At 37.2% G+C, this 27,845-nt stretch overlaps 1 protein-coding gene across 4 annotated transcripts in view; it reads left to right on the top strand.

Moving 5' to 3' along the window:
• The window catches only part of fibcd1b (fibrinogen C domain containing 1b), a 145,368-nt gene that overhangs the window by 36,389 nt on the left and 81,134 nt on the right, over nucleotides 1-27,845 (top strand). For 3 of the 4 annotated variants that reach the window (XM_044144585.1, XM_044144584.1, XM_044144583.1), the window contains one exon: nucleotides 15,225-15,704. In XM_044144585.1, the coding sequence (XP_044000520.1) occupies nucleotides 15,225-15,704 (480 nt within the window). Of the gene's footprint in view, nucleotides 1-7,645; nucleotides 7,730-15,224; nucleotides 15,705-27,845 lie in introns of all 4 variants that reach the window. The other variant, XM_044144582.1, reaches the window with a different exon arrangement.

Below are 27,845 nucleotides of genomic sequence, written 5' to 3'. Positions count from 1 at the left end.
TCAGACTCGTAGAGTAAAAAATAGTAAGATACAAGAAAAACAAAGCAACTTTTTCTTGCTTCAGATCTAAAGACACTATAGAATAGATGTCATTAACATGTATTGGTCTTCAAAAGGTTACAAATCCATCTCTAAGGGTTCGGTACTCTTCCGAACTACAGTGGGAGTCATTATTCACACAGGGAGAAAACATGAAATGGTAGAAAACCTGAGGAGTGCCTGGCCTACCAAAATTATTCCATGATAAACAACTGCTGACTGAAAAGAACAAAATGCCCTCCATCTCCAATTTGCTGTAAAACATTTACTATGATTACAGAGTCTGTTGGGAAATGTTTCTGACAGATGAGACGACACTAGAACAAGCTGTGTGTCCCATTTGATCTGGTGTAAAACTAAAACAGCGTTTCTAAAAAGATCCTCATAGTGGGAGTCAAATATGATGGTGGTGGCGGCATTGTGATTTTCTGGGCATACGTTGCTCCTCTAGGACCTGGATGACTCAACATAATTAATGGAACTATGAATTGTGCTCTCTACCAGAAAGGAAGGAGAGGGAGATTATCCAGCCATCAGCTCATGATTTTAAGCTAAGCACATATGGGTAATGAGGCAGAACAGTTATCTGAAGCACTACAAGAAGTCCACCTCTGGACTGTTAAAAAAAAATAAAAATAAAAATTGGAGTGGCCTAGTCACATACAAATGTTGTGTTAATTGCTCATGCTCAAAAACCCTCCAATGTATCTAAATTAAAGCAATTCTGCAAAGAAAATTGGACCAAAATTCCTCCAACGCAGTGTCATTGTCAATTACGGCACATGCACAAATCTAGTTGCTACTGCCAAGGATGGCACAATCAGGGGGAAAATTACTTTTTCACCCAAGGCCAAATTTAGTTGGGTATTTTGTTTTCCTTCAATATATGACGCTTAATGCTTTGGAAACATCAATTTATATTTCCATAGCTGGCTGCAGAACAATTTGTCCAATATTTTGCAGGGTTATGTGGCTGCACCTATTTAAACAGGATTCTTTTTTAGGTATTATTAATAAGTGTTGTGTTATTCATTAATCTTTATATTGTATTTCCAGAATGACATGCTACCTTCCCATGTCATTCATGATTATGGTCAATAAGTGATTTCTGATGACCTTACCAAAGTTTTCCTATGGATTTTGGTGGAATTCTCCCAGATTTGAAATTCAGTTATTTTGCCTGAACATCAGCAAATTGTGCGGTGTGACATTAATAGTTAATAAAAATATATTACACATGGTGGACAAAATCAAAAGTGCCAGTACATGTGCTTCTCCCTTTCCAATATTTGTTCCTTGTATGTGAAGGAATCAATTTCATCCTCAGGACAAGATAAGAATTATATTGTTTCATCCTGTATTTTGTATTTAGCTAGATTGCTTATGTTCCTCTAAAAGTGTTTAGGTACCAGAATCAAGATCAACAAAACAGCAGATTTTTGTCCAAAGAACTTCTAAAGCAAAACAGATCATGATTGCTTTTTGAGATTTTGTGAAAGTCTGCCTAAACCTATAGTTCAGCATAAAGAAATAAGGAACTACTCAATAGAAAAATTTTATATAGATGTTATTTCATTCATTTATACTTTTAAGGATTCTGAATATATTTTGACTATTGGTCAATACCTGAAAGTTAACTTCAACTCAAGATTGATTGAACATTAGCCATGAAGATCTGTGAACTTTAAAGGTGTGTAATGCCAATGTCCTAATGTTGAAAACCCCTGGATGAAGCTTAAATTCTGCTCTTGAAAAATACTGATCCAGAACTGAGTAAAACAGAACTGATATCTAAAGGTCTTGCTCATAGATCACGCTGCTAAATATATGCTATATATATTTACATATAAAACTTAGCCTAAAAGTAATGACTTTGCAATTTTGACGCCTTGAATTTGGCCTCTGTCTAAGAAGTTCCTACTCTTTCCACATCAGAACAATCATTCTCCATTATGCAGTTTGCTACTCTTCTTAGTAGTGTTGAACTGAATCCACATAAGCATAAGCTTAGTAGATGCATAGTTGCCTGCTAATTGCTGTAGCCACTAGTCTGAAGGAGCTGAGTGGGGAAGTTATGAGTGAGAGACAATTTGTGTTGTAATTGTACTGGAGATGCAAAACACTATTAAATGCTTGTGATAACTTCTATCAATAAAAATATGTTTTCCTTTTATTTGAACAGATGCTCATGAGCTGGTAGCCCTTATTTTTGAGGAGTGTCTCACTGTTGTTCAGTTAGAAATTAATTTCACCTGTGTTAAATGTTCTGGTTTTAGGTTGCTTGTAGAGGGTCTAGTCAACATCTCGTCTCCCCCTTTAAGATAAACAAAATAAAGACCAAACATCGTGGTGTGTCCTAATCTGCTCTGTGATCCCCTTTTTTTTCTCTCCTGTCTTCTCTCTCTTTTCACCATTCTGTCAGTTTGAGTTTTCCCATTTAGCATCCTGCGAGTCCCGTTAAATGATTAGTAAGCCCACAAGTGAATATATGCAAAGCCTCTTCCACTCCATCAGCGGCTTAGTGAGGAGAGAGCTTAAACACACCTTGCTAAATCCGTCACACACATTCCTGTAAAGGTGCTCTGTAAAGTGAGCTAATATGGCAAGTACAGCATTTTTAGCTGCTTAACCACCATACTCTGAGGTGATGTTGGGATTCTTGTCTAAAACACTTGAAACTTTTGATTTTTTTTTTTTTTTTTTTGTCCAAGAACAACATTCCCATCCTTCCAGGTGACTTCATCAGATATTATTTCTGAAGGTTCAACTAATCAAAGTATCCCATTGAGTCTCAAATCCTCTTTGCTGGTGGGGTTTCCGGAGTCAGATTAGGACTAGACAAATGTGACCGAGCAGTCATCCCAACACCAAGACCGCTCTGTAAGACACCGTACACATATGGGTCTTTCGCTTGCGGTGCCTGTGTGTGTATATCATAGTACAAGTTGCAAAGAAGCCCGGTGTGAGCATTAGCAGACACGGGGATAAGAAACAAAAGCTCTGATACATGCTGCTCCGTGTTATGGGCAGAGAAAGTGTTTCAGCTGTAGCACAAAACTTTTGTTCTTAGTGTTTAACTTCCACTGCCAGTGTGTGCTCTCAATCTGGAGTAAAGAGAGCAAACTTTGTGTCGACGTCTTTGCATGAAATACTGAACATGCTTCTGCTTTGACTAAGAAGGTCTGCAATCTAATCTAGTCAGTGTAGCCAAATCACTATGGTGTCTCTGTTTGCAGTGCTGCACTATAGCTCCTCTGTGTATTGCAAACACAGACAGCTGCAACGTTTTTGGCAGAGCACACATAGATTTCTATTGCTGACCCCTAAGGCTGCTTCTTAGAATGCAGTGCACCTCCCCCACTAACAACCACAATCACCTTAGGTTATTTTTTTACTCTCTTTTCCATCTTATTATACTTATTTGCACTTGCTCGATGTATTAAACATTGGACGGAAATGCTTAGAGCAAATTAATTAATTATGTGCAAAACTCACACTTACTAAAAACTGTCAAAAACAAATATGGATTTACAGGGAAAAAAAAGTTTTAAATTTTGGGTCAATATGAGTTCATGTAAATTAATTTGTATTCATCTATACATCTATTCATGTATCTATCTACATGAATAGATAATTTCTTTTTTAACTCAACCCATTTTATTAACAGCTATTTGCATAATAAATAATTGTTCCAAGAAAGTTATACCAGACTATATTGTATGAATGAAGTCTCAACTTAGAAATGTGTAAATTAGGTGGAGTTACAGCCCGTTTAAGAGTTAGCTTTTAGAGTGAACAAAATATCCATTCATCCATCCATCCGTCCATCTAAGCTTATTTAGGATTAGGTACATTCAAGAAATCCAGACGTCCAACTCTTCATCTTTTATTGCGAGGTTTCAAATATGTATAGCCCCTCTAGCAAGTTCTGGTTCCGCCTCGGGGGTCTCATCCCGACCGGGCGTGCACAAAAAAATCTGCAGCAGGAACTTCTGTTTTTTTCTATATTCTTTTTCCACATTTACTTACATTGCTATATACTTGAATGGATTTCACATTTTTTTCAATAGACCAAAATAAAAAAGCCAATTATTGTGTAGTCAAAGGAAAATCATACATTTTCTGTGAATAAGAATATGAATAGTGTGGTTCATGTGTTTATTGAACCTCCATGAATCAATATGTTTAAATCTTTCTTCATTGGATTAAGGTCTGAACTTCAACTTGGCCATTCCATCATGCACAGAGCATGTAATGGATTTTTGTTTTTCCATCTATTAATTTGATGGATCTTTCCATTAAGTCTGACAGTTTCATCTTTTAATCGTGCCCTGTCTGAGTAAACGTAACTCTACAACATAATACTGCCACCACTTTGTCGGGTGTGTTCAGGGTGATGTGCAGTTTGTTTTCCTTGTAGGCCAAAAAGTTCAGATTTGGTCTCATCTGACCAGAGCACATTTCTTCATTTTTTGCAGTGTTCCTGATGTAGTTTGTGGCAGATTTCAAATCAGACTGTTTATGGGGTTTTTTTCCAACAACTATCTCGTTGTTAGTCATCCGTTAGGCCACATGTAGCGTACAGAATTAGTGGATGTTTTGAGAAGAAATAAATGTGATTGACGTTTTCCTGGACAACAGACTGAAACTAAGATGCAACAATGAAGCTGGAGAGGTTGCCAGCCTACCTTTGAGCAACATAGAATTATACAAACATGCACTCATACCTTAGGGCAATTCAACGAGATGGATTAATGTAATGGTCACAATTTTTGTCTACCCAAGAATAACCTATGGGATTACATGCAATGTCCATGCAGAAAGACCATAAGGCTGGGATTTGAACCTTCTTGATGCATGGCAACTTTGCTGTGTTACTGTGCACCCCATTTGTTGCCTTATTTGATAAAATCCTATAAAAAACAAAACCAAAAAAAAAACAATTAACTTTTGTGGTTGTGCCTAACAAAATGGGGGAAAATTCAAGTATTGTAAAAACTTTTGTAAAGTCCTTTATAACAACTTTGATGGCTTATTCATTTATCTTAAAAGTATAAAGTACATAGTACATAGTACATAGAAGACCAATGCACTACTTGGTCCTTAATCATTAAATGAGCTCAGAAGAGAGTTTTATCTTAGTGGAAAGGGTTTTGGACCTTAACTACGTGAGTTAAGAGTTGCTTATTCAGGTGCAGCTGTAAAGAAATTAAGTGCTGATGGAAGCTTACAATGACCACTACCAGGCATTTTTCTGTGATCCTTGTTCTATTTGCCTACAAAGTACAAGAGATATCCCACCAAGAAAAATTCTGCCTTGTTAGTTGAATGATGTAACAGAACAGGTACCTGCTGAGGAGATGACCAGATTGAAAGTATCAAGGTTTTTCTCTCATGGATTTGTTTTGCATTTCTGCTTCGTTCTGCTCATGGGGGTCAGGATGAGAGGCGTGCTACATACCCTCGACAGGTTGCCAGTCCATTATCAAGCCAGCACAGAGAAACACAAGACTAACGACCATGTCCATTCATGCTTGCGCATACTGTCAGTGTAGGATCTGCTACTAATTTAATATTTCTGTTGTACTGGAGCAGAGTACCTGGAGAAAACCCACACATGCTCAATGAGAACACGAGGCATCAGGAAGGCTCATCACAATGTGATTTGATGTAGTCTAGCAGTTAGCAGAGTTTTATCAACCTTCACCACATGTGATTCTAAAGAGGGGAAAAAAAAAGATGTTACATAGTAGTGTTAGTTATTAAGACAATCTGCTCCTCTTTTTGTTTTTGGACAAATGAAGAGGAGCTCCATAACAGCATGCTGGAAATGCTTTGACTTCTCATTAACACACTGTATTGGCTGGAGCAATGATGCCTGTCATATTTCATTGCAGATCATTTCATTTGTTTCCTCCAACCTAGACTGTTATGCAGACCGTAACTAACTACTACCATCATGGATACCTTTTATCCTCTTCAAATGGAACATGCCTGGCTTTCAATGCAGATAAACTTTTCTACTTTGGCTGCTTATTCTGGTTTTGGTGTCATATTTGCTCACACTGTCATCTAATGCGCATACAATTCTTTGCCATTGTATTCATATTGCTTACATTTTTGCATGTTACAATCACAGATCCTTTTGTGTTCTATTGCAATTTTTATGTGATAGTTGGACACGGAAAGGGACATAAGGTTTTCCAATTTTCCTTGCAAAGAAAATGTGCAATATGTAGTTAGCTCCCAAGCCAATGTCATTCTTTGTTGAAGACCAAAAAGCATACTCACAGCTTGATGCTGCCACTCCCTCTTTTACAGTTATTATGGTGTGTGTAGAGTGAAATGCAGTCTTAGTTTTTTGGGTTTTTTTCTTCTGCCACACATATTTCGATTTCATCTGACGATTCTATCACCTTCAATATGTTTGCTGTTCCACTTACATGTTATGGAAAATTAAAAACAGAAATTGCAATTTTTAATGGCTTTTTTTTTCATAATTCATATTTTCTTGCTGTTCTCCCTAGAACGGCAAGTAGTGTATGACAGCAGTTGTCAATAGCTCCTCCTACCTGAGTTGTCAATCTTTGTAGCTCCTCCAGTTAGTACTACTAATTGTCTGATAATTTATTTTACTAACTTTCCCTGACAAACTTTAAAGATGTTGAAAAAATGACTGTATTTACACTGAGATGGATAAAAAAACACCTGAATTCAGTCTGAAAGCAGACACTAAAATGTCTGCTTTTAATATAATAAAATACCAAAGAAAGTTCAAGGGGTCTAGGTTAATATTATGTCAAATATTAGCATATATACAAGTTTATTGTACCAAGCTAAAGAACAAATTTCAGTGCAAACATTCCTTTAATTTTCCTTGTGTATGGGTGTGTATGTGTACACTCTTCAGTGTCGGTGTTGTTGTCGCAGGCTAATTGAGCAATTCGGTCGTGGGAGCAGTAGTGTTTAAGGTCATGGAGCAGCGTGCTCCCATGGCTCTGTCAGAAAGATGCTGCTTTCATAATTACTCTGCTTTTATCTGTAGCACAGCTAAAATGACTTCCAGACAAATGCACACAGAAAGCACAAACAAGCTCGAATACTGAAGAGTGAAATATTTAGATATTGCAAACTAACGCCCACGTTCAGCTGCATGCGTGAACAATTGCTTGCACCCTAACACTTCCCCAACAATTTAAAGTCCTTTAATTTTATAGGTGAGGCATTTTTGAAACCTCTTTCATGAACAATTGAATTCAGTCATGCATGATGAGAATGCCTGTTGGGTCTTACTGTCGGCACATATTCGTGTGTAGGCGACTGTATTATATCAGACCGAGCAGCTTTTATCGCCGAACAACAATTTTAGATTAGATGTGATTGCTTGGTTCACATAACACATGCAACACTTTGATTTCTCAGCTATTTCAATGCTGATCCAAAACCAGCGGCCCAGTGTGGGTATTTGCACAAGGCACACATATGTCCCTTTCAGTATCTGTGTGTGCATGCGTGCGTGTTTGTGTGCATGTGCATGCATGCCTGACTGCACATGTAACTTGAACAAACGCCAACACTGGTGGCCCTGTCTGTTTGTTTCACGCAGACGTTCTGTGAATGTGTGCCCAGCTCCTCTCAACTCAAACATCGCTGGTCAGACTCAGAAACCACCAGGGAGACTCCGGCCAAGGTAAGGCCCAGTCTCCACGTTGCACATAGTTCTGGTTGGAAAGCTACATTCTGTTATTATGGACATGGATATTGCACACAGTTTGGGCTTAGAATCATGTATCTGAATTACTCTCTTTAATTGTGGCATGATCAGTCAAGTTTCTGAAATAGCGCTTTGTTAAACAAATTGCAGACTATGTTTGAAAGCCTAGTCAATACCAGCAAACTGAAAAAAAAAATAAAAATTGGATTAGATTATTAATTTAAGTTAATTGTGGCTATCAGTTGATGAACTGTGTGATTAAAGTTACTATTTATCATTTAACTACGGTATATATACCCCTACAATTGTTTAAATCTGTCATTTTGGCTGAGTTATAATTGAACATTTATACCGGACGCATATGTTGGTGGAGTATTCTCCAAAAATGAACCCTCATAAAGGGATTTTTATCATTGCTGGTATTCTCCAAAAACGAAGCAGTTGTTTTTGATAAAAATAATAAAATGATAAAAATCTGAACCAGCAATTTTTATCATTGCTAGTTCAGATGAACCTGCTCTGCAAGAATAACTTTTAAACCAGCCATTTTGAATGAATGGTGTTGTGCTTGATCCGCGGTGACATACAAAAGGTATGTCATCGGGTGCATGTCACTGCAGGGATGAGGACGGCGCAATTGGCACATACACCCTTTTGTCCAGTTCAGTGTCTTGCTTGATTATAAAACTAACTTTAAAGGCTCAAGGTATTGTGGCATTCTCGCCCTTGATGAGCGACTTTTAGTGAGTCTTTTTCAGTCTGACTTCACAAAGCATAACTAAAGATCTTACGGAATGTAATATATCATGTTCCATAAGATCTCAGAGAAAACCAAATCTGAATTGAAAAAAAAAAAAAGCGTATTGTGTTAGAAGCTTTAATGAGAAAATGTTTGATATATCTTAAAAGGGAAAGATTAACATAGAAAGAAAAACATCAAGTAAACCCTGCAATGTTGTGTATATGTTTGTATTCAAACTGATAAAATGCAGCATGATGTGGAATGAATCCCTTCATTGTTCCAAGTATTCTGTTTTTATTGTTGGTATATAATCCTCCCCCTTCCTTTCAGTAAAAAAAAAAAGGAGGCACTCAATGAAAAGTGACTGGCTCAGGTGCAGGGGAGATTAGCTATCACTGACAATTGGTTCTCATCACAATCCGCTTCCTGGCTGCATGCCGGCAGTGTGAAGGATTATTTCATATTACACTTTACATTTTGTCAGTGAGCAGCGGCGGTGACGTGACCTCAGGTTGAGTACTCAGATACATACAGACATTAGATGGATAAGGCCCTGCAGATTTCCTGAACTCAGTGACGTGATGGGAGGAAGAAAAAGGGATTTGATTATATGAGAGATTTGGTGACAAATTTGTGTTGAATGCAAATGTAAAAGAGTAACTTAAAATGCAGGCACATAAAAACTGGAGGAAAAGCTCCCTTTTTACAAGTTTAATGTTTAAATATGTTTAACTTCCTCCACAGTTTGAAGAAAATCTGCATATTTTTCTGAGTAGTTTTTTTTTTTCTTTTTCTTTTTTGGTTTTGTGTATTTGAGCAAAATTTAGTGCCTTGCCAAAGTTTTCACACCTAGAACCTATTCCCAGTTTCCCAGTTTTCCAGTTACATCATTGAATAGCCAATCTTATTTAATATAATTCACAGTCTGCTTAAATGTGACCAGTTGTCACTGCTGAAAAATGTATGGATTATTTAGTTGTGACAGGAATGGATGTGTTACTTCTTTATCATATCACCATCTTTTTCTAAGATTTATATATATCTGTTAAGATATCCTGACTGAATTTTTTAGTTGTATTAGTCACAAAAACAATTCGTGCTGCCAGTTTCACTTAACGTTTTGAGCATTCTTCATGCAGAGGTGAGTGAAGTATGTGGATGGCATAGCCTGAGTTATTACTGAGTCATTCCTACTGTAGTTGAGTCAGAGTTGCATTGTTTCTGTATTACTGGTGGGCATGTGTGAAATACACGTGTGTGTGAGAACTGTGATGCTGCAATTTTTAAAATGCCAAATAAACCAAAGCCAGCAATCTGATATATTTTGTTGTCAAATAATCTTTGTCACATTGTCAAATCTTCAGTAGGGTGATGGTGGTGTTATTTTTCTACCAAGTGATGTCTTCCTATACCATTGAAGTTTAAAGGACAAATACACAATGATGTGACAGAGGTAATTTACATAGCATGTATCACATTCCTTTCAGTTTACAACTATACTGAAATTACATAAAATCTAGTTTTAAAAAAAATTCACTTTGTGGCTAAAACATAAAAAAAATGAGTCAATCCTTCTTTAAGGTATATTAGAAAAAACTAAATGTTGAAAGCTTATTTTGTGCCATTTTAAAGTCTTTTATCTAACAAAGGTCTGCCAGTTCTCGTGTGATGGGACTAATCATTTCCGTAGAGATTGATTCTCTCTGATTCTCCTTTTTGAAAAACTGTCCATCAGAATTCCCCTGCTCTCCCCCACTAATCCCTCTGAGACCAGAGGAAATCTGAAAGTCAACTACTAATTAAAGACTGGCCTAATGCAGCAAGAAACATTTTTAAAAAGCAAGAAAGAAAAATCTGTGTTAAGAGCTTTCCGGCATCACAGTCTCTGTCAATACTGAGCAGCTCTAAAGAAGAGTTTAGACACCATGTATTCTGTGGGGACATGAAGCCTCCTGCTGGTGCATGTTATTTTTCATTCACTGTCAAACTGATAAGGCATCAGAACAATTGTGTGCTTCTTGTGCTTTTTCCACTTTGTTGTTTGACTTCATGTCAATCTGCCTCGCAAAAAAAGAAAAAAAAACAAAAACACAATGGACTAGTCAATCGCTTCAAACTGCTGTATCATGATACCTTTACACTCAGACCAGTTTCCAACCATTTCATTTGTTACAATTTTGGATATCATGTAAATTTCTTATGAATGAATAATTAATGAGCTTAGTTTCTTTTTAAAGATTTTTCACCCATAAAAGTCATCCCTAAAGTCATATTTGAAAGCTTCCTATTATGCGTTTTAATTACATTTTACTGATGTGTGACCTGCAGCAGCATTGCAGTACCCTGACATAATCCATCTCGGTAAATACCTCATAAAATAACCAAAGTATTTTCAAGCAGGGTTTCTCTGCAAAGAGAGAATGTGGGATGAAGTTAGTCGGAGATTCGGTATTGGGTGGATGGCTGGGTCAACAAAACATTGGATTTGAAGACGTGGGTGCACTGTTTGGGGTAATTAGAAGTATGTGAACCAAGATACAGTGTCGCACAGAAGATTAAATAAAAAGGAGGAGGAGATAACAGAGAAACGTTGCTTAGTGTAAAAATAAGGCTATGTTTTAGCAGAAAGCAAAAGCACTGAAATTGCAGGGTGATAAACTAAACTGGAACTGACATGAAAAAAAGGTGAAACAAGGAGGACAAAAAAGTAACAACTGAAAAGGAGATGGAATAAACTTGTAGCTGATACAAGAATGGTGCCATTTAATCAACTTCAAAGGTCAAAGGTAAAGTCTTGGATTCACATCTTGATGGAAGTGTAAGAAAGATTTCTGGCAGAAAATATTGCAAATAAAAGTGTATATTTTCGAGCCACTCCCACAGTGTGGGGGTCAGATGAACTACCTACCAGTTCACCACAAATTCTACATTAAGGCATAAGATTTTTTTATTTGACATTATGTTTCTCGAAAACAACAAAATTGCAGTGGTGCTCTCAGTGATAAATTAGATTCACTGTGGGAAAAAAATGCTGTATAGTAAGGCATTGTTGAGCACTAGGTCTCATGATTTAATATTCTAAAAATGAAGACGTCAGCATTGCAGGCCTCTTACTGTTAGGACACCTAAGACGTTTATCTTTTTTCATGTTAACAGTCTAGAGACTAGTAATGAATATTCAGTGATGGGTTCCACTAATGTCTTGTCCTGCTGGCAATAGAGCTTTGGGAAACTGTTTTAATGTCCTATTGCTGTCATTCTGCAGAGTGTCCCCATTATGTGCATAATATACTGTGGCTATGCTGATACGCGTACATATATTTAAAATCTCTGAGTTGCTGCGGGTTTAAAATGCATGCTGACGTTTCTTAATGATGTCGCAGTTCACATGTAAAGTGAGATCTGGAAACCAAAGGATGCTATGTTCAACTAAGTCCCACTGTATGATCATTTGTTGGGGTTTGAAAAAGCGTCGGTTTATTTTTCAGTTTTTTTTTAAATTTTTATTCAGTGTGTGTATCTGCTGACTGACTTGTACTGATACAAGTGTTTGGCAGGGAGTGCGGGTTCTGATTGTGCTTGTAAGTAAAACACCAGACATTTAAATTGAGTGGGCAACCCTGGTGCATCGATGCAGTACAGGGTTTGTTTTATTTGCATGTACTGAATATCATTAGTAAAGAGTAACAAAACGAACTGCTCTGACTTTCAAAAAGATTAAATATGATTTACCATTCTGGTTAGAAATTTACATAACCTGAGCATGGATATCCTGGTATAATTAAACTTTTATTGACATGTTTCAAATGTTCTACATCCAGGCTGAGAATATTTTTCACCAATCTGTGATATTTTAAACAAGATTTAGGTACACAAGTTTATTGGATTTTTTTATTATTTTTTTCTAATTCAGATCCAAAGCTGTGTATACAGGCTGAAATTAGAGACATAGATATCCACCAGTATTTAGATAAATGCTTCTTAGCAAGTCCCAGGAAAAAAATAAAGGTTTGTAGCAATTCACAAGCATCTGGTTCATTGGTAAATGGTGGTGTAGCTATCTAAGGTGGAATATTGTGAGTCTGTGAAAAGCCACTTGTAACTTATGTTTTTGCATCAGATCTAATCCAATCCAGTGTAAATGGGTTTGCTGTGGCATAGATGTGCCAGGAAAAGACAGAACACCCATAAAAACACACCAAGGTGCCCAGAAACACGGATCCTCAAGCTGCTGCTTCTGCACTCACTACCATAACTGATGACTGTAATGTTTTGGTAACGTTTTGGTAATCCCAAAGGAAATATTGCTACATGAAGAGTAAAGAATGCATTTTTCCTACATTAATTTGAGATTTTATGGTTATTAAATGGGAAAGATCTTTAAAAAAAAAAAAAAAAAAAAAGCAAAAAACAAATTAGCTAATACTGGTGTTTATCAAAGAAGAATAAATACTTTTTATGGTATCTTGTAACTTTTGTCTTAATGGATTTAAGTGCATTTGGGTCATTTAATCTGCTACTCTGCAGCTTATTGTTTATTTTGCAAAGTGGGCTAGAATCCATATTCCTGTACTTTGCTCTCATCCTTTCAACTGTACAGACAGTTTTGTTTTTCCTTTTGTTTTTTTATATAATGTTCTCATATTTAGTTTCTTCCCTTTGGCAATGAAGTCTTACCTGTGCCACTGGCTGTAAAACTAGTCTAAAGCATGATCTAGTGTATACTCCTTTGGGCTTTAAAGTAGGACACAGCTGTTTTTATTCAAGTCTCCGTCTCAAGTCATGTCTGCCACGTTAGCTGTTTTAACAGTCGTCTTAAAGAATACATTTTCTGAAATGCGTTATCCTTCTTAATTTATTTTTATATATTTAGTTATTTTTTTTTATATATTTAGTTATTTTTAGGACTGCAAACAGGGAATTCAAGAATTTAGCTGGTTTCTGCTGTTGAGTAATGGGAAGGATCATATAACTTAACAGATTTTTCTGGTAAATTTTTCTGAATGTCTGAAAGCAGCTTTCTCTAAATGTTGTTACTGCTCCCCCCCCCCTCCCCCTCCAGATTGCATATCCTCCTCTAATCCTGCTACCTGCTCTTTCTTTACTAGATGCTTCTTTCAGGTCACAATTTCTCAGAAAATGTTTTTTACTCAACTGTCAAAAAGACCTTCTTATCTTTAATTCTTCCAATTGACTCTGGCCTGTTGTACTGTGATAAAATAAGTATTAAAATATCTTGTTAAAATACTTATGTAAAATAGTCCTAATTATTTTTTTTATGAGTTTTATGAGTTGACATTTTAACAAATCACACTCAGAAGGGTATCACACATCATTAACTTTCTCCAAACCTAATCTTTTACAACCAGTGTGGGCATTGAATACATTCCTATGCCTACTGATGGATAATTATGCTTGTTCAGGCCACATGACCCACTTTTCTTGCAACATATAGACTACATGGTTGGTCTAAGGAGAGCTTTAAAATGGACTTGAGTTGTTAGGAAAATACCCCCACATGTCATGGGTATTTACGTCTTTTTATTGTCCATGCCGTTAGATTGTGTGTAAACAAAGTTTAGCAGGAACTTCCCCTGCTGAGGATAATTGATTCTCATAACTTTAAAGGAATCATAAAGCTCTTTTATAAAGAAGACCGTTAGTCTTCTATTAGCCGGGGTTCGGTGTGCTCCCGCAGCCAATATCCATATTAATGTAGTCGCTCTCATGCTCTCGTAAAAACAGAAAACAAACATGCTTGCACGCATCAGCCCACATATTTTCATATGGGACATCCTCTGGTGTGGAAAAAGAAACAGTGAAAAGACCAATTCCTGCTACGTTATGAGGAAGATGTGGGGGAGTTGGGCATTGTTTATCATGCATAATGGGCTCTTGTGCTAGTCTGCTATCTGTTCCTATTTCTCCTGATGTGGGTGAAAAATTTAACTGTGACTTTATAATTTATTCAATGCCGGCTTTGTTTATAGTTTGGCTTTTCTCAGACAAGGATTCTGCGATGTGGTTGTTCAGCTACAACCTTCCTGACTCTCACTTTCACATAGGCCTTATTAAAGGGTTTCCGTTTTATAGTAACCTGCAAAAGTGTTCAGAGTTTTTTAGGTATTGTTTGCAATTGCTTGTGTGTATTTGTAAAAAATAAAAATTGATCTTCCTCTTCTCAATTATCTACTACCTGAACTTAAGTTTCAGTGTAGTTGAGGTCTGTGTTGGTTGGTTCATCAAAAAATAAATAAATCATTGAGGGTTGTGGCTTTTATGCAACAAAACCAGAAAATTGTCAGTTTTGGCATTTTTTTCTCACATCTGAAAACATGGATGCTTATTAGAGGAGTTTCCCCATGTCTTAAACCATCATCGATTGTCCATTTGCACTTCGTAAGAGCAAATTTGAATGCATGCAAAGCATCTAGACAAAAAACGTGTCTGAAAAGCTTCTTTTTAGAGATGTTAAACTCTTGTTGAGACTACAACAAAAGCAGTAGTTGAAGGACTCAACATTATTTCGCCAGACAAATGTAAAAATTTTTTAGCTTTATGAAACTCATTTCATAGAGGTTTGGAACTTGATTATTCTGAGAGAGCATCTTTGTAATGGTGAATGAAAGCCATCTCTCTCTTTTTCTTTTTTTAAAAAAAGGCTTTTTTGATGATGTCATTTTTTTGTGTTGTCCTAACACATTCTTTTCTTCTCTCTCCTTCTTCTAGAGGATGAGCTGCAGCTACCTGCTCTGCACCATCCTGCTCTTCGTGGCCGTTCTGTTGGCCGTCACCGTAACTGGCACCATCCTCTTCATGAACCACTACCAGGCCCCGCCCATGTCTGACGGCCTACCCCACATTTCCACCAATCAGGATGAAGCAAACGCCCTGGTCACCGTGGAGAGGGGCGACGGCTCTCGTATCAACATCTTCATCGACCCCAACTGTCCCGACTACAACAGCAACTTCATGCGGCTGGAGGGTGTGCAGACCTCACTGCTCCACTCGCTGACTGACCACGACTCTGACCTGAAGTCGGTCAAAGGTCAGGACAGGGCCCTGCTGGTCAGTCTGGCCGAGGAGGTGGCCAAGCTGTCAGCCCATGCAGGACAGCTGAAGATGGACTACGAGTCTCTGCGCCGGGGGCAGAGCAGTCTTGGTCAGGACCTGAATACTCTACAGACAGAACAAGGTCGCCTCATACAGGTAGGACACCTTTAGATTCAACTTAGATCAATACACTAAAGAGTTGAGATGCTTTTTAGACTCCTGATTGGCAATCAGAATCCTGGTTTGTGAGCTATAGATTGGCACTCTGTGACTTGATTCACTGCTGCTCATGTTTTTCTGGGAAAGGATACGCTTGATTATTAAATAGTTTAGTTGGTATATTACGGGCTGTCAACGCTCATTGATTTAATGAGAAAATTGTAATTTCACTTGGTAGAGACTTAAGATATGACTGTGAATTAGGGTGAAAAACTTGAGTTGGCGCGGTCTTGCCCATCAAAAATTTGAGATTTGTCTGGAACTTGGAGAAATGACTTGGGAACATCTTTGCTATACCCACACAAATCAAAATCCATGCAAATACATCAAAATACATGCACAATAATGCTTTGTGCATGTACTGTATAGTAATATCCCAAAACAAAGAAAATATTTCATTTTTTAAATTCAGTTGAACCAGACAATAAAACTGAAAAGCAACTGTTAAAGCAGCAATTTATCTGGAACTACTTCATATCCAGCAGTTTAAGATTAATTACGTCAGCATTTAATTTGAATCATTTGAGACATAAACACAAGAAAAGCAGACAATGCATTTGACAAAGGATGCTTTTGACAGTTTTCTTAACCATTTTTGAAGAGGTATTGGACATACCAGGCTCTGAAGAAAATCAAAAGGTTTTTGAACAGAAGAATATCTATTGAGCTAGATAACATATTAAAGCAGTTGAAACATAAAAAGCTGGAGACTACTTTAATCTTAGACCGATTGTCAGCTTTCACCAGCTTAGTTTTCCGGGTAACGCTTTATTTTCGGGTTGTGAATAAGACTGCAATGACAGCATCCTAAATATGTCATAACACATGACATAATACTCATGAACATGAGTAAGTCTTCATGAATATTTATGACTGTCATAAAGTTTCATTCGATAAATCATGACACTTTTAACACAAAGTTGACATTATTCAAAATGTCTTTGTTATGACAACTTGACATTAACCAAGAAATCATGATCTGACATAAATTTGTTATAAAAGTATTACAGATTAAACTTTAGCTTTAAAAACATAAAGCTACATAATTTTTAAAGATGGGCAGCAGGTCCCCCAATGACCCTGCAAGGATATGTGAGATTGGACAGATAATGTTAAGTCCTTCAATCCATATTTATTTTTGCTTTATCTTCCCACACACTGCAGGAAAAATTGTGCCTTTTACTCCACGGATGCTTAAATTTTGTTTTTGAGGTTAAGTCACGGACCAACACTTCATAGATCGTTATTTGAAAAAAATATGTTATTATTATTTATTTTTTTTAGAAATAAACTATGTGAGTTTTTTTTTTTTTTTTGCTGTGTGGTGACTGCTGATAAAAGATAACAAAATAATAATTAAAAAAAACACAAGTTAGCACTAACCATTCACAGCTCAATTCAATTCTTTAAGTAATATACAGAGGAGCTCTGAGGTGTACATTCTTATCGACGCATATTGATTGTGAGGCCACCTTAAGATCTGTGACAGCCTATTGCTCTGGAGCATTTCCTGTGTGTTTATTTGCCTTCCTTTCTCTTTTCTGCAAACTCAAAACTTGATCGTTCCCTGAGTCAATGCCAACTCGAGCGTGTCCGTTTCGTTTTACACTGTGATTGCCCAGCTGCAACAAAATTAAAGCGCAAATAGAGCTTATGTTTCTCCGGGCTCATGTTCCTCTTAATGTAACTCTCCCGGCCTTGCATTCGAAGGTGAAATCGCTGGGGAAGAAATGTCCATCATGTTTGAAGAAAACCCTACAACTCGCACATTAATTCAATTAGATAACATAATGCTTCCCGAGATGGATGTAGCCATAATTAAAGCCCCTTTAGTTTTGCACTGTCCAGACTGATTTATTGATGACACATATCCTGAGTGTCTGTGGTGATTTTTCATGCTACATGCTCACTTAATCCTGTCATGTCAGCGCGTTATCATTAATAGATAGAATGGTGTAGGTGGCACCTTGCTGCCAGCCATGCATCTGAAGCAATTGAATCCATTTGGCAATCGTTTGTTTAAGCCAGAGTTCCAGTGCTTTTTAATCAATTCATGTAGAAAAGCTTAAAGGTTGGTTTGTTGGCAAACAGGTGTTTGTAGACTGAGCGGTAAAAGCACTGAGCTACTTTTAATTTGTGGAATGGTGTAGGTGGCACGGGGCAGTGGGCAGGATGTGTTGAGGTGGTACCAGCAGCAGCTTAGTCACTCCAGGTGATTGATTTGCTCTGTGGAAGGAAGGCATGTGGTGCGCACATTCGCTGTTTCAGCTTGACACCATGGTGTGACTGTGTGATCTATGGGATACCTGTGGCCAAGAGCTCTGATTTATAGGATGGCACACTGCTGAATGTGCTATGCACTGCGGCCCTCTTTCTTACAGGAAAAAAAAAAACAAAAAAAAAACTTCACCCTGCCTTATAGGGTTAAGCCTGTCCACATCCCCCTGAGGTGGTGTGTAGGAGAATCTGATTGCAATAGGTTTGGGGGAAATGTGCTTTTATTATTTAAAAACAGACATATTCATCTTTCATAGCAAGAGAAGTGTGCTGACATATTTGCAAATGGATAAATCACTCTGATGATAAAAATCTATTCCAGCTGAGGCTTGGATCACAGAGTGATATACAAGGGAATCCATGTTTTTTTTAAGACCAGTTGGTAATTTTGTTTACTTCATAAAGTTAAACCATAACAGTGATAATTGACTGAAACATGTAAAATACCTCTTCCTTTGATTTTATGTTTACATTTCTTTTAATACTGCTGCTTTACACCATAACCCACCAAATTGTAATTACAAAATTTCAATCCATAAATACTTGACCTTTTATTGGTAAAGACTGTTTGAACTCATTTTTTAAATAAGTTATTATAAAATCAAAGTTCAAGCTGTTAACTGTTTTATTTGAGGTGTGTCACCCACACACCCAAGTGTGTGATATTGTGTTAAATACAGATAAAGAACTAACAGCCTTGAATGTGAATACAGCACGTAAGGTGGTATGTGTGTGTTCTGCTAGACAGAAACTCTTTGTTGATTATTCTGAATTGAACTCTAGTGACATTTGAAAGCTTTGTTAAACAATAGATTGTAAGAGAAACAACCAAACCTCTTCAAATAGTGAATAAATAAATCCCTACATTTTTCTTTATGGTTATTTCTTTGTGTACTTTATAAACTCATAAAGTCAATTTAAGTCTAGTACAAACATGTATCATGGCTAATCCAATTACATTTTAAAACTTGGCAGCAAAATCATTGTTAGTAACTAGATGTGGTCAGACTAACTTATAATATTAGCTCAGAAATATTTTTATTAATTTAAATTAGAAAAATATTTCTACAAATATTTATAGTCATTGTCATTTAATTCAGTTTAAAAAATTAAACCGAATTAAATTGAGTTAGATTTTTTAAGAAGAGTAAAATAAAAGAATACCCAAGTTAATTTCTGGTTCACTATTGTTACGACTCATGTAACATATAAAAGTGCTGTAACAATACTGTAAACTTGCAAATTAAGCTAAACATAGGTTAATAAAGTAACATTATCCATTTATTCACTCAGGTTTGCAAACATGAATGTGTGACTTCAAAGATTCAGCAGGTAAAAAAAGGTAAAAAAAAACAAAAAACAAATATCAAGACTAAGTGGAAGTGTACATTTATAGAGTAACATCTATTGAAATTATAGTACAATCCATTAGAAAATAATATAACAGGAACTACAAATCTTAATATTCCCACCACTATTATTTGGTCAGTTTATATTTTAGGTTATTTTTTTCTTATTGTTTGTTTCTAATTGTATTGTCAAATTTATTTCATTTTGTTCTTTCTTTTACTAAATAAATGGGCATAAATGTGACCCAGACAAGTTATCTGTGTTCTAATCTCAGTTCTTTGCTTCTCAATTTTTGCTGCAATGGTGACCAACTAATAATGTTACTCAATCTCAGCCTATATATTGTGCAGCACTCTGTATGCACCCATAAAGAGTTTTCCTCTCAGGATGCCGAAGTTAACACAAAATACGCTTAACATCAAAAATAACCCTCCTAATGGTGCCTAGCACTGAATCGTCCATCCTTCATTCCAGTGCACACACACACTCTACAAAATTGGGAAGCATCAAAATGCATACTTCAAAGTCATAATGGGATTTGTTCCAAAAATGTAAAATGCATTTTTGACACCAACATACAAGGCAAAGCAGGAAGCATTGTGACAACAGTTTTGGTATCTGTCAAAGTACCAATTATTTTTCTAAGGCAAGTCTTCTTTTTTGATAGCTCTGTCAATAAACAATCAAGTCCTGTCTCCAAACAATAATTTTTTTTTTTTTAAAGAGGAGGAAACTGAGGTCTAAACTTGCCGAGAACCAACTTCTCATTCCTTCATGATGTGCAGCGATGCACACAGTCTGACTGCAAAATCACTCCGCAGACACAAAGGCTGCAAGGAGGAGCACGACTTACTGATTTCCTTGAACTACAGGTCACAGTTTAAACTGAATAATGTGCCTGAGGATTATTAATGTTTTAAACAAGTGGCACTTGCAACCCCTGCTAAGGATCTGGGGGCAAACTGCTGGTATGTGAGAAAACCACATTGCCTCAAGACACTCATTCTTCCAGGCACAAGTCCTCTGTGTGCTTGCGAAAGTAAAATTGTGCTTCGGCCAAGGATATGATACAAACAACTTCCAAAGCTCAGTAAGGAAAAGGGGGAAAAAAGTGGGTAAGAGGAAAGCTCAAATTTGTAAACTTGAATGGATGACTTCAAAGATTCAGCAGCTCTCGTCCAGAGAAATAAAAAAAAAATCAAGAATAAGTGGAAGTGTACATATATAGAGTAACATCTTTTGAAATTATAGTAGACTGAAAACATATCCTTTCCATCAGATGGTGTTCAATTCACAGCCTGAAAGATAGGCGTAAAAGTGCAGAGGATATATCACAGCTCTGGGTAATAACCTGAAGGCAAAGTTTTGAGTGAGTCTTGAAAAAAATGTGAGTCTTGTGCCAAGAGGCAGAGGCTGGGACATTTGTTTTCATACTGAATTAAAGAACATGCTTGAAGATTTCTTGATCAGCAACTTAAAGTGGTGGCAGCAGGACAGTTCCAATTCAGGTCTGATCTCAGACCTGACATGCACTGTCAGATAGTACAGGCGTGTGCTTATGTGTGGGTGGTGGACTGCAGAACATTGGCTCCACATACAAACCAACTCAAACACAAAGCAGCTATTTCCAATTATGGGAGGAGCAAATTGAAAGTGCAAATTGCAGTGTAAAAATTTCAGAGTCGAATTTAAATGTAAAAATTGAAGGCAGCATGCGTGGAGCATTCTAATGAAGGGGATTAATATATTGGGTAATTGCTGTCTCTCTTCTTTCTCTCTAAAGCCCTTTTTAATCTGCTACCATGTTGTAAAGTGTTTGAAATTAAGCGCTGTTTGTTTTTCTTCTCGCTTTGCTCTTGCGTCTGACCACGCCCACAGCCAATCAGTGAACAGGAGCTGAGCTTGCGTCCCCCATGCAGGTTTAGCTGGCCCTGCTGGCCCTACCAGAAAGCAGGGACCGAAAAAGCAGGGACCGGCTCGGAAAAATTAAAAAATTGGAAACGCTCATAATGCAAGCTGAGTACAGTGGAGCCGGATCCATTAGAAAAGAGGTAATAGTAGTTCAGTGATGCAGGAAGATTGAAGAAGTCTCATGTAAAACATTTCATAAAATCTATCCTAATAAGGTGTATATCAGTTCTATATTCGAGAAAGAATTTGATGTAAATTATTTTGTGATTCGTATCCTTAAACTGTTCTCCACTTGTTTTGTTACTGTCCTTTTGTTAATGCTTTTTGGCAGAATCTATGTGACTTCATCCCCAACAAAGAAGCATAATTTTTACTTTTATGGGCAAATGTCTTACTTGGCCTCACTGGTAAAAGCAATTCAGAGTTTCTCATTAATCCTTTATTGCTAAATAGCTAAATATCCAATTCATTGTTCCACATACCCTGAAAGGAAGCCATGCTTTGCTGAATTTTACAACAAAGTAAAGTGTGAAGTGGCTGGGATGAGGATCAGTGTCTCCAAATCAGAGGCCATAGTCTTGAGCCAGAAAAGAGTAGAGTGCCTTCTCCAAGTGGAGGAGTTTAAGTATCTCGGGCTCTTGTTCACAAATCAGGGAACAATTGAGCCGGAGATCAACAGATAGACTGCCGCACCATCTACAGTGAAGCGGGCGCTGTACTGAGCTCTCTCCACCTTCTGTCGTGGTGGAGAGAGCTGAGTCAAAAACTGAAGTCGATCTAGATGATCTATGGTCATGAGCTTTGGGACATGACCGAAAGAACGAGGTAGCGGATACAAGCGGCCGAAATTAGTTTTCTCCATAGGCTGTCTGAGCTTCTAACCCCTTAGAGCACAGGTGTCAAACTCTATTTATCCTATTCACACCTGAATAGGATAAATAGGTCATTAGCAAGGCTCTGGAGAACTGATCTACATAAGGAGGAGGGCATTAAGACATTTCATTGCAGTGTTTTGTACCTGTGGCACATCTAAAAACTGCAGGACAGCGACCCTTGAGGACTGGAGTTTGACACCCCTGCCTTAGAGAAATGTTTGGAAGTTCTTTAAAATAATTGATCAGCTTGTCAAAGAAAAAAGATAGAAGATTAACAGACAAAATATGGAGTTCCTGTATATTTACCTTCAGGCGGCTATAGAAATTTGGTCCACTGAAAAAAAACACATCAGAGTCATGTCAGATGCTGCTTTTCTGTGATGGAGAGCAACACAAAAATGACTCTGAGTTTAGCTTACGTTTTAGCTCCATATGTTATATGGACCGACCTGAAAACATCAAAGCACATTGAATTCTGACAGTGTAGAAAACCTGTCATTGTGTTACCATATTGCACAATGTTTTCTAAAAGCTATATCACAAAGTCATACAGCTACAATGAAAAGAGGTCTTTGGTCCTTTCTGAAAACATCTAAAGATGCTCTACACTTTTGCAAGGTGCTTTTGCAATGCCCACATTTCAAAATATCAGAAGCAAGGTTACATAACAAAACACCAACTATTATAAATAGATCTTCTTGCAAACTTAGAAACACACCTTCAACTTTTCTACATTTTGTCACATAAGCAAACTTTACTATGCAAGCTGGTAAAAGATGCATAATGCTGCCACCTCTGTGTTTTATGGTGGGATGCTGTGTTTGGGATTGTTTCTCTATGAACATGGTAGTTCCCATGTAGGCAAAGAGATTTAATTTTGTTTCTATTCGCAACACATTTTTGCTTTATCCACCTCAGTTATGGTACTTGTGACAAATCTTAAACAGAACTTCTTTTGGGACTGATTCGTGGAGCCCAGGATTAACAGTTGTCCTGTCAAGATTTCCAGCCTCGATTGTGGATCTCTGTAGCACATCCAGAATCATTGTGGGTTCCTAGTTTGTTTCTCTGATTAATGTTCTTTTCCCATGTCTGTCATCCCTCTCTTTCCTTGTTCAAGTAAATGTTTGAACATTCTCCATGATGTGATTTGTGGTGTTGCTTTGGAGAACTGATAAATCACAAGACAATATCATGGACAGGTGGACTATCTTGCAATACTTTGTGTTGGTGCAAAGCATGCCATGAAATATTATCAAGCTTGTGATTATGTGATATGTCAGAAAGCTCAAGAAGTGTTTATAAATTTAGAACATACTGTGCCTATTTGCTCTTTTTCTGTTTTTGGCTTCAGCAGTTTATGATATTTGTGCTTTGGATTTTGAATTTGGCATTTGTGGATTTCCATTAAAAAAAGAGTTTATTTTTCCATAAACTCTTTACCTTCCTGGCGCTCAAAGTGTCCTAAATAGGAGGGCAGAACATTGGCTCTGTCTGATTTATGTGTGAGACGGATCGACTCAAGTCAGCTTTATTTCATTATTAATGCTTTACTACAACTACCGGACTCTACAATTCTGCACAACTCAAATCTACGCACCGACAGACTAATCAAATGTCTGTTCAAAGATCAGGCACTCTGTGTGATATGAATCCAATTCACGATTAAAAACATTCACATTATGTATGAAGGTTATGCTCATCATCAAGGGTAATCTTTTATTCATTGTTTCTTTGCTTCAGAGACCTTGATGTACAGTACAAGTCTGTTGAATCTAATGGCCAGAGCAAACTCAGAGTTTGACCTAACATTTGTGGGCCACTTTAATTCGCCAGGTGCTTATTGATAGTTGAATTGCGGTTACTTAACATGCCGTTACGCCGATTGAGAACAAGCACGCTCTTTTTTCTGTTAACGAATAATGGAGGTTTTACAAAGCAGTAGGGTGAGGCAGGGTGTTGACTCCCATCTCAAAGGAACAGGCTGCCTGACTGTGAAGAACTTTTTGGGTTGCAGATTTCTCAACGTTATCTCAAAAAGAGCATAATCAAGCAGATAGTGGGTCAAAACGAAATCTCAGGATACATCGTTCATTCAACAAATAGTGCCACCTTAAATATTTCTTACACTTTAATGTTTTAGATCATCAACTGAATTTTAATAGCAAAAGCAATCTGAGTACACTCACAAAGACGTTTACTAGTAAGAAATTAATATGTTGAGGAAAAACTGGAACAGTCATGAAACCTTCCCATGTGTGGCTTGACTATGGTAAAGACTTGGAAAAAGACAAGAGCGACTCATCCAGGGGGTTACAAAGGAACCAATAAAAACTTCTAACACATTGCAGATTATCCCTTGCCTCCGTTCATGATTCAGTAATAAGAGACTGGAAGAAGAAATCAAAAAAGAAATGACACACTATGAGAGTTTTAAGGTGAAAACAAGCACTGGCCAAAACTTTACACAATGTTCTGCTTCACATTTTCCAGAAAGAAAAGCACATTGATCCCTGAGGTTTTTGTGGAAAATATTATGTGGACTGACAAAACTAAAGTGAAACTATTCAGAAGGTGTGCATCTACCATAAATCTAACATAGCATGTCATAAATAGAACATCATACATACAGTGGTAGTGTGATTGCCTGAGGCTGATTTGCTGCTTCAGGACCTGGATGACTTGCTGAGATTAATATTTACAACATTTTAAGGGTTCTTTTCTATTTATTAATTTTCTTCCAGTTCTGTTGGTTTCTTTTCTCATTGAGCCAAGGAAATAACAAAATTAGTCACTGAAAGTGCTCTCCATGGCAATTCAAATGCCTGGTAGACATTTAGAATATGTTGGGGAGGGTTAGTTATTAAGTTGTACCATATTTAACAAACACCCACTTGAAAAATATGTGGCTCTAGAGTTAGCTTACTCCTGTGGTTGCTGAGTGTCACAATATTTCCTGGACAATAATTGTTTCATAAATTGCACTATTCCAGGATTCTTGCCTTGTATTATTCCGCTGGTTCAACAAGGCTCTGGTCGGATTTGGCCTCAGATAAAATCTACTGTATGTAATAATAGCACATAATGTGAATATTTTGTGACTCTTAGATACACCTCACAATGCAGGCTCCTGCTGCTCCAGGGATGAGTTTCGTTCCCAAGGGATTTTGTCTTTTCCTTTCATTGTTTTTTCTGTCGTTTGATGATCTGGGGTCGTGTCATGCGTGTTGTGAGCAGAATGTCAGCTGGGTTATCCTTAACCGCAGCGTCGCCGTCCCTGTTTCTCCTATTTACGGTCCCAGGATACATCTCTGACTTTGATTTTATCAGGCATTAAAACATTTTCTAGTCTCACAATGACAGACTGCTCAGCATAACAGCACAACTAATGTCTTTTATGTTGTTGTTTTTTTTAACTGAAAGGGCTCCATTCTCCATTAGACTGATAAAAGATCAAACCTACTGAGACTCTGTGCCCTGCTCTTCAGATGACCCTGTATATCTAAAAATCCCTGCTTTATTTTTTTTGTCGCTTTCTTCTGATGACTCCATTAAAAAAATAAAATAAAATAAAACATGTTTATCAGAAAATCACTCATTAGTTTGACTTATTAACCTGTCCTTGATATCTACTGGGGACAATGTACATACTTGGTGTTTGGGTGCACTGAAAAATTACCATATGTCTGGAGCTGCCCATAGTCAGTCTGATTATTCTGATGATTAGATTAAATCAGAGAGACATTTGTATAATATTCTGAAGCACTTATTTACTTATTGGCCTGGCTTATCGCTGTCAGGAATTTTCTGTCCCTGATAAAAACTCAAAAGGTGAATAAACTCAATGCTGTGTTCAGTAAACTTAGGCTTTCATTAAATTTGAGTGAAATTATGATTGTTTATCAAAGATTTTGCTGCTCTTAATTTCAGAAAGTCATTCCAATGTTTTAGCATCTCGCCTGAAATAACATGGATTTATTGTTTATCTTGAATTTCTTGCTACAGCTAATGCTTTCATGCTAAGTTAACATTAGCATGTTTGACTTCTCATGACATTTCAGTAAGTCCCTGGTAAACGTGGAGAAAGCCTGCCTTATAAACTTAGCGGCTTGAAGGAAACATCATGAAATATAATAAAGTGTTTGAGCTCCTCTCTTTGTGACCGGCAGTCAATACAGACTCTTTCATAATATATATATATTATATATATTTTTTTATAGAATTAAAACAGCATTCGTACGCTGAAGAAAAGGCTGATAATCTGACAACACAGCTTTTTGTGAGTGCAAATGTATCAGTCACTGTCATTACAGCAACAACTAGAACAGAGAGTTGAGTTTAATACTAGTCATTTAAAACTACCTTGATCAGATTGTTAGTAAATCCATGAAAGGGTCTTATCTATAGGTATGCATATGACATACTTAAAATAGTGAAATACACTGCAAATTCTGATTAAGTCATTTATGGACAACACACACACACACACACACATGCCTGCAAGCCAATTGTCTGTTACACCAGCTGTAGTGAAACAAGATTCAGTCGCAATTTATTGCCGTCTGTTTGCAGTTTGGTTCCAGATAACCTTGGCTCAACTTGTATTGTACTTGTATTGTTCTTGTAACTGTTATGGACTGGATAAATGTCACACAAACGAGGGAATTTAAGGCCTCTACTGCTCTCCGATTTGTCAGCGAGAAACCAAAAGTAAATGGAAACATCAGCTAAATCTCGTCAGTGTTTTGAAGGTAAAATATGACAAATCATTCCATTTCATTTGCAAATAACAATAACAAAAAAACAAGGCTAGTGGTCATGAGGGAAGATGTACATGTTTGTGTGTGGGAGCATAAAAACACATTTTTCACGCAGCTCTTCAGATGCCAAATTGTTATGTTGATTGTTCAAAGAGGGTTCAAAGATGAAACATGTTTCACACTGCGTTTATGCCCATCTGTGGTACATTTAGAGAGATATTTCTTTGTGCAGAGCAGAAAAGAGTTGGGGGTTATGGACCTCTTTGAACTATGATTTTTCTATTAAATGCACCATATAAGTACTTCCGTAGTGTTTTCAGCTGCTGTTGTCTCAGCAGCAACACCCTCTTAAAGTTCTAAGTCGTTCCTGGTTAAATAAAATATAAATAGACGCTATTCAACATGAAAAGATTGTAATTTTGTCGTCTTCAAGCTGAGCATGTGATCAGATCATGTTCAAGATTTTCAAATCATCTTTTTATGCAACAGCTGCTCAAAAAAGCGCCTAAATTGGCCCCCATTTAAACCCTGACACAAAACAAGGCTCCATGTGTTAAGTACTGTGGCGTAACTGATTTTCTAAGCCAGTGCAAAGGCTGTCTAATGAGATCTAATTACATAATGATCCTAATTGATGTGTCTGTCAAGGCTAAGCAATCGAGGCTGGAGACACGTCTCCTGCTTTGAAAGGAGACACGCAAGCAGCACGTCGATACATGCTAGACAAATAACAACTGGAGAAATAGTGTGAGAAAGCCACATTCAAAAGTCTCTTCCCCATGAATCCTGCCTTGTTGCCGAGCAGAACAGTTTCGGTTCTGTAATGTATGCATGCGTGTGCCTGTAGCTTTCTTTGCACCTGCATCGGGGCATGTACACAAACGTGCCTTGTTTGAAGCCGTGTG

Source organism: Gambusia affinis, linkage group LG17 (genome assembly GCF_019740435.1).
Source record: "Gambusia affinis linkage group LG17, SWU_Gaff_1.0, whole genome shotgun sequence".
NCBI classification, from domain to species: domain Eukaryota; kingdom Metazoa; phylum Chordata; class Actinopteri; order Cyprinodontiformes; family Poeciliidae; genus Gambusia; species Gambusia affinis.
The sequence above is the reverse complement of the archived record's forward strand: the minus strand, read 5'-3'. Positions and strand labels throughout refer to the sequence as shown.